At 33.0% G+C, this 8898-nt stretch overlaps 1 protein-coding gene across 1 annotated transcript; it reads left to right on the top strand.

Moving 5' to 3' along the window:
* The first annotated feature begins 438 nt into the window (after positions 1-438).
* On the top strand, positions 439-7973 carry LOC102600421 (ovarian cancer-associated gene 2 protein homolog). The gene is made up of 5 exons (XM_006360330.2): positions 439-737; positions 1397-1495; positions 2180-2366; positions 3898-3999; positions 7824-7973. The coding sequence occupies exons 1-5, from the start codon at positions 516-518 to the stop codon at positions 7907-7909; spliced, it is 696 nt and encodes a 231-aa protein (XP_006360392.2). The 5' UTR covers positions 439-515; the 3' UTR covers positions 7910-7973.
* The last annotated feature ends 925 nt before the right edge of the window (positions 7974-8898 follow it).

Genomic DNA, 8898 nt, shown 5'->3' with positions numbered 1-8898 from the left:
TTTATAGATTTTCATTTTTAAAAGGACAAAAAAGAAAAAGTGTATATATATGGGAAAAAAGATAAATATATTTTCGAACTATCGTAAATGGTATGCAAATATCCTATGTCATACTTTTGTGACATTGGTTCCCTTGCCGTCCAAAAACTAGAGCATATATACACTTTATACTAACGCTACACGTGTCATAATCTTATCCACCGACTATTAAATATTGGATCGACGGATAAGATTGTGCCACATGTCCATATTTAGTCTTCCGTTAGAGTGAAGGGCATATATGCTCTAGTTTTTTTATGGCAGAGACACCAATGTCTCAAAAGTATGGCGGAGGATATCTGCATACCATTTACGATGATTCAGGATATATTTGTCCTTTTTCCCTAAATATATTTATCCATCTTACAACATTTGTATGTGCAACAACGTCCCTCAAGTATATATAGTTCCAAGGATAACTTGCTTAAGACAAAAGAGAGCTAACTCTTGTCTTGTTTTCTTCTATAATTTAATATATGGAAAATTACCAATATGAGAAGAAGCCAAGAGTTCTGTACCTCCATGGCCATGCAACTAGTGCTAATATATTGAAGAAAGAATTGGTACTTGGTTGGCCACAATATTTACTTGATAAGCTAGATTTGGTGTTCTTGGATGCACCTTTTTTACTTCAAGATAAAGTGGATGCTCATGACATTTTTTATCCACCCTACTATGAATGGTTCCAAGCTACTGAGGTTCTTCTCCTTTATTGCTATTTTCCATTTTCTTTTGGATGGTCAATTAAGCAGGTTTTATCTTGAAATATTTGTCTTATAAATAAAACCTAAAACTTGTGTCTGATTGATGAACAACAAAAACATAAGTTCTAGTTTTTTTTTCCTTTTATCATCAATTGAGTAGGTTCATTGTCTTGAAATATGTTAAACTTCTATCTTATAAGCAAAATTAATTTATATTCACAATTTATGTCTGATGAGTGACAAAAGGTTTGCCTAGCAAAATTGCTTAAGCGTAGCCTATTTTTAAAAATAATACAAATTTTGGCTTGGGCTATGTATATCTGTCAAAAAAATCTACTAAATATGAACAAATAAATTTGATTGAGGTGATCAAACTATGGATTTAAATTAATATAATTTAAATCTTAAATCTGCTTTTCGCATGAAAATATATAATAAGTATTACAAATCAAATTAAATATATATATTTCAGATAACACACTTCAATTCAAACTCTCTAGATTTTGAATTCACAAATATTACGAGAGGACTTGAGAAAGATTTCAAATTAGAAATCTCAAGAAGAGAAGTTGAATATTTTTATGAATAGATCCATATTTTATGATAAATGAATAATATATGTTTTCATCAAGTGTCATAACATTATATTGTAGGATTACAAGGAAATTTACAATTTTGAAGAATGTATTCAATATATTGAAGCTAACATGGAGAAGTATGGACCATTTGATGGTGTTTTAGGTTTCAGTGAGGTAAGTATTATTATATATTATTGAAAACATCCTAAATTTGACACAAATTATTAGTTTGATTTCTAAACTATTGAAAGCTAGCCTTAAAAACACCTTTTACTTGACTAAATAAACTTAGATACACCTCTGATCTGCCACATGACATATCAAGTGATCTCAAACTCTTGTAAGAGAATGAGACTCTTAATAAAAAGTTGAGAAAAGTATTGAAAACACCCCTAAAGTTGACGAGAATTTAGGGTGTATTTAAGTCATGTAGCATTTAAGTTCAGTTAGTCAAGTAAACAAGTATTCTTAAGGTTGTCGGTCGTTTGAGGATGAAACTAATAATTCATACTGTTTCCAATACTTCTCTCATTGTTATATAATTATATAAGTTAATTAGAAATTTCGTTATACTCCCTCTGTTTCAAAAGGTCTGGTCTAGTTTAACTTGTCACGGAATTTAAGAAAATAAAGAAAGACTTTTGAATCTTGTAGTCCTAAATTAAAGTTATGTCAAATGTACAAAATTGCCCTTTAATCTTGTGGCCTTAAACATGCCACGTGGAAAACTGAAATTAAAATGTTACCAAAAAAGGAAAGAGGTCATTCTTTTTGAAACAGACTAAAAAAAAATAGGTCCTTCTTTTTTAAACCGAAGGAGTATATATATTTTTTTATGTGATTTTAATATTTGTTTAGGGAGCAATTGTAACTGCATCAATGCCTGGAATGCAAAGGGATAGAGTGGCTCTAACCAAAGTCCCAAAAATAAAATTTGTGATGTTAATAGCAGGGGCCAAATTTGGAGGAGTCGCATTGGGATGTCCCAAGCTTGCTTCTAATGCATTTGCATCTCCAATTGAGTGTCCATCTTTGCACTTCATAGGTACTTTTCTTGTCCATTATATTTTTAATTAGTCTATTTAAAAAAAGAATTTTCTTCGTCATACTGTAATCGCGTGTGTTTGAAATTGTGCCAACTGTTAGGACCGAAATAAATTAGGTGTCATGCGGAAGCTAGCAAAGCAAACCTCGAAAGACCATGAGTAAGAAGACAAACGAGAAATATACCAAAAGACACAAAGATTTAATGTGATTCGGTCAATCAACCTACATCCACAAAAGAGATGAGCAATTCACTATATAAATATGAGAGTACAAAATATAGAGAGAAATCATCTCAACCAATTCACTCGGAATACATGGGAGGTTCACACATGTGATAACGTATCAAACTTGTGTCCCACAAATTCTCCCCTTAACCAAAACTCTCAAAGCCCTTAAAACTACATTATAAATGTTGATTAAGTTAGAAGGAACATGCCTCTATTTATAGAGTCCTAAACGTTTTCCTACCATAAAAGGACTAGCCAATCCTAAACATTACCCTAAAACGATAACTTATTTATGGTAAGAAACTCAGGGCAATTAATACCCAACACCAACATCTCAACAAATGATTAGAATCCACTCCGGTGATCTTCACTTCAGTATTCCTCAATTTTAGTTTGAGATGAGAAAATAATCAAATAATTTTCCAACCTATTATCTAATTCCCAATTACATATTTATATTTCATGAAAATCCTATTACTCCCTTGTAATTATGTAAAAAAGGAATTGTTATGACTTCATCTTCTTAATTCTTTGGCTTCCTCTTCACCGTTGATTATTTGCTTATTGTCACCGACAGAGTCAATCAGTGGATGATGAAAATGTTATGACAGGTGTTTCTTATTCATCATGAAAGTGGGTGAGGGAAAGTAACTACCTTCATTAAAGGAGAAATCATATTGTTTGTAAGAAATGATTAAATTAAATTATTTAATTATAACAGAAATATAATAAAAATACTTATTACATATTTTTTTGTTTTTTATTTTTTTAAAAGGAGAGTGAAATATACTTTTTGTATCAATTCAGCACTTAAGGAGCAATTTGTTCCACTTTAAAATAGTATAGAGTGTAATAGAACCCCTCCATAAAATGTAAGTATACAGTTATAATAGGCTAGGACGGATTTACCTTTTTACCCGTTCGATATACATAAAAGCTGAATTTCTAATTTTAGGGCTACAAAAATATATTTATATTTAATTTGAATCTACCAAATAAGATAAAAAAACTTAATTTAATAATATTTTTACGGAATTTTATACTCCTCAAGTTGGTGTGTTGGAGAAAATTTATTTTGAGTCTCACATGCCATGTCATACTTATGCGAGGACTCTTATTTTATGTAACCATGTAAGATATTCAAAAGTTTAGCGAGTTGAAATGACTTTCTCAACAAATTGAATTACGTTGGATGATTTTATTATTATAAAAAAAATTTCGAAAACAACTTTATTGTATCAAAAAACATAACTGTGAACATTTAAGTATTTAATTTATTTCTATTTTTTATGTGTTGTACAGGTGAAAAGGATCCTCATATACTAAATGAAGAAGAACTTGCGGGGTGCTTCGTGAATCCTGTAGTGATTCATTACCCTGAGGGCCACAAAGTACCAAATCTAGGTAATAACTTAATTGTTGTTAAATATGTTTTTTAGATGTAATTACTAATGATGGTTACATTTTTAACATTGTCACTAAAACCTATAGCGACATTAAATCTAATAATAATTAACTAATGTCAGTAAATTTTTTAACCCTTTTTGTTAAGTTGCATATTTATTATTGCTAAAAAGTACTTTTGATGTATCTAACATGATATATACAAGCTATCTCTCTAGCTAAATATGCATAATCAATTTTCTCTTTCTATGTAAAGATTATACTCTACTCCTTTCATCTCATATTAGTTGATCACTTTTCTTTTTACGCGTATATTAAGAAATCATATAGAATGATAGTTTTATCAATTCACCTCTTAAGAACTTCTTTGGAACTTTACAAATAAGTATGCATACTTTCATAAAAAATTAATTGCAAGGGTAGTATGGGAAAAATCAATTAATGTTTTCTTGATTTGGTAAAGTGATCAACTAATATGAGACAGAGGGAGTAATTATTATTGTAGCTAGGTTGTCTTAACTTGATGGTGTGGAATACTCCTTCCGCCTCTATTTGTGTCACGACCCGGGAGCACCCCCAAGTCGTAACAAGGCGTACTCGACCCCGAAGGGGTCTTATACAAGCCACATAGTCCATTCATGCATTCAATAATGAAAATAGTGCGGAATAATAAAATTAAAAAAAAAATTTATTTACATCCACACATTTAAACTTCTTAAAACAACTTTAAAAACACACAGCGGAAGTCTAAGTCTCACATGGCCATCTTAGACACAAACAAAAACATAAATAGGGACACGGCCCTTTACAATCAAAAGAAGTCTATTACATGAACAAAAGAACTTAAAAGGCTTGTCCTCGAATCCATGAGGACATACCAAGTCTTGGAGGAAAGCAATCCAACACTTCAAACTAGCTAAGAGGGATCACTTGCCGGAACCTACACTTGTAGTAAAAACATGAAGAATATGGGTTAGTACACAAAAATGTACTAAGTATGATGACCATGCAAAACATGCTTTAAAAGGGACATTTTAGTTAGAAACCATGCATTATGCCACCTTTTTGAAATATCATGAACAATAGCATAAAAGACATACAAGACAAGCATAACATCAAGTAAGTCATAATATCACCTTTAAACAATATCAACATGAAAACCTTTACCTTGGACCTTCACCTCAAGAAACCCTTATGCTATACCTCGTGCAATGTATGGATGGCGTCCCATACCACCATCCATACTAAGGCACCACATTTAGGTCACTTAAAGTAACTTATCATTCCTTTCTTTCACCTTTGCACAATATTCATACATAAGAGGTATATCATTAATTAAGACATGACAAGGGAAAATAACTCGTAATATAACCCAAGTATAACATGCATAACATATTAAGCATTTAAGAGCCAACATTCTTTAATAACCTCATTTAGGGTACATTCATGTCACAGTCATTAGGATTTAGAGAAACTCACTATGACCCTCTCCAAGCCTACTCGTGCAATGTATAGGTAGCATCCCATACTACTACCTACACTTTGTAGAACCTGTCAAGAAACCATAATGAAATCTCACATGATGGGAAGTAAGCATTTAACCGACATAGACCATGAGAGCTTGTCATGGAATCCGGTGTCATGAGTCCCCACACCGAAAAGAGGTGGTCTACTTGCCTAAGGAAGACCGGTATATATAGCTTAATGGATCCACTAGCTTCCTATGCGGGCACATAGTTTATGGGATAAGGTAGACGATCATTGAAACTCATGCCTAACTGTCGGGGGAGTTTCCATCTAACCAAATCCGCTCGGTGCTTAGCCTACATTCCCATAGAATAGTTCATTACTTTGACATCATCACACATGAAAGGGTGCCATAAGCCTACCGATTCAAGGTACATTATTTAACACATGAAAGGGTGCCATAAGCCTACCGATTCAAGGTACATTATTTAACACATGAAAGGGTGCCATAAGCCTACCGATTCAAGGTACATTATTTAACACATGAAAGGGTGCCATAAGCCTACCGATTCAAGGTACATTATTTAACACATGAAAGGGTGCCATAAGCCTACCGATTCAAGGTACATTATTTAACACATGAAAGGGTGCCATAAGCCTACCGATTCAAGGTACATTATTTAACACATGAAAGGGTGCCATAAGCCTACCGATTCAAGGTACATTATTTAACACATGAAAGGGTGCCATAAGCCTACCGATTCAAGGTACATTATTTAACACATGAAAGGGTGCCATAAGCCTACCGATTCAAGGTACATTATTTAACACATGAAAGGGTGCCATAAGCCTACCGATTCAAGGTACATTATTTAACACATGAAAGGGTGCCATAAGCCTACCGATTCAAGGTACATTATTTAACACATGAAAGGGTGCCATAAGCCTACCGATTCAAGGTACATTATTTAACACATGAAAGGGTGCCATAAGCCTGCCGATTCCAAGGTTCATTACTTATCATTAATGGAAGGGTGCCATTAGCCTACCGATCCAAGGTTCATTTTACATTGAAGAATCCTTCATATTCTATCATCAACATTCATGAGTGTCAAATTGAGAAATAATCTTTCAATAGTAACACATTTACATTCATAACATGATCACATTATCTTCATTGAACTCTCATTCATACAATGTCATGATAACACTTCAATTTCTCATACTATGCCTTCAAGGCCATGGTCACAATGTAACAAACAAGTAAACAATTCTAAGTCAACATTAGCTCCTCATGTCTTGCCTTTAAGGCCATGGTCACAATACATTCCATAATTAAACACCTCCACCATAAGTGGATCAAACCAAGCAAGAACAATTTTATCCATAATATGAGATTAAGCCAATTTACCATCCTCCAAAGCCATAATCAACAACACTCAAGTCCCAACCATTTTACTTACCACAAGAGAATTCCTCCATAACTTGCCCATAAGGCCACAACTTTCAATTCATCCATACATCACCAATCCATCATAGATAGATGTAGAAAATCATAAGATTTTGAGCTATGAGATATGACCATTTAAAGTTGACCCTAACTTACCTAGACCAACTTCTTGACAGCATTGCAGGTTCCATCGACGGCTCCCCATCCACGGACCGTGGATGGGTTGACGCCCCGTACTGCTTCTCCGTCACTAGGTTCAGAGGCTCCCCCCTTGCCGGCCTGATCCACGCCCCCGACCCACGAGCCGTAGATTGATCCACGGGCCGTGGATGGGTCTCGTGGACCAAGCTGTGTTGACAGCTTTTTGGTAGATGTTGGGGTCCTCCTTAAGGGCCCCTCGAGTGGTCTTTAAGGAGTCATACCTGGATGTTTAACCCCTAAACATGATGTTCTAAGCAAGAGAGTCACTTTTACATGTTTTAGCCCTCAAACAACATACCAAACTTCAAAAACACATCTGAGGCTCTATTTCTTCCTATTTCATTTTAGGGTCGCTACAATTTGTTTGTTAAATTTTGACTTGACACGCCTATTAAGAAAATAATTATTAATATGGTGAGTTTAATATTTTACCTCAATTAATTGATAGGGTCCCAAACATATTTACGTACTACATTTTTCAAAGATGTTAACTCAATGTTATTAAATTGAGGATATAATAGAGAAAAAGCATTGTTCTTCCTTGCTTTGCCAGAGATGACAAGTAAAAAGAAAAATCAAATTAGAAAATATTTGACAAGTAAATAGATACGGAGGGAGTAGTTGTTCACTAATAACATAAATCTTCTTCTTTTCTTTAAGAATCAAATAATTAAATTCTAATAATTTTTTTGTGTTTATCATTTAGATGCTGAAAGAACAGAAACTGTGATAGAATTCATCAACAAAGTGAAGAAAATCAAGATGCCATTGCAGGGAAACTCAAAATTGTAACAACAAAGCTAGCAAATGTAATTTGTAACTATAATTTAAATTTAAATCCATTTAGTTTGAAAACTAAATTTGCCCAATAATCTTGAATTGGCCTATACACTTTTGATGTAATAACTTAAACAAATTTTTTTTGTTGAGAAATTTTAATTTGGTATTATTGTGTTGCATTACTATTTGGTATAGTTATATGAACTACAAATTTTAGTACTATGCTCAGGTTCATGACTATGTTACAAGTTACAATTCCTATTTAGTATTTTCTTTTCATGTCCTGTCTTGTCCCGTCCCGTCCCGTTTAAGCAATTTTTGCCGTCCTTCCCTACTAAGGATGTGCCCTGTCTTGCTCCGTCTCGTTCTGTTGTCATCTCTATTTTTATTAAGAGAAATATTGGCTAGTATACATTTTCAATACAAAGAGTTTTTGTTGTAAAGTGTATTCATTATAGCAATTTGTTTGCTATGTTTTTCGTATATCAATCGATGCTCAAAAAAAAAAAAAGAAATCGATGCTCATTAAAATTTATAAGTGAATTTTCCTTTAATCGTTTTATATTTATTGTTAATATATAAAACTTAAACTTATACATTAATGACATTTGTCATTGCCTGTGAAGCCATGTGCTTATTGCTTCGATGCTAGTAATATTTGGGCCTTATATAGGATTGGAGTGGGCTTGTATAGGCCCATTAGACTATATGAGCATTACCACCCCTAAATTGAGCAACTTACAAAAATAACTATATTTATAGGGTTATTGAAGTTCAATAACTATAAATATGTTATTTACTAAAAATGACCACACTTTATGTCAACTTCTAGCTGCATGTTTGTATTAATTTTTTATTATTATTATTTATACTGTGATCTTACAATGTACTAAATAAGGTATGGTATGTTACCATAACTGCCAACCTTTTATTATGTCCCTAAATCACTCAAATTTCCATCATTAAATTCCCAACTAATATTTACATATTGAATGCATATC

This window comes from Solanum tuberosum, unplaced genomic scaffold, assembly GCF_000226075.1.
Source record: "Solanum tuberosum cultivar DM 1-3 516 R44 unplaced genomic scaffold, SolTub_3.0 scf00323, whole genome shotgun sequence".
Taxonomy (NCBI): domain Eukaryota; kingdom Viridiplantae; phylum Streptophyta; class Magnoliopsida; order Solanales; family Solanaceae; genus Solanum; species Solanum tuberosum.
This window is presented reverse-complemented; position numbering and strand designations above follow the sequence as displayed.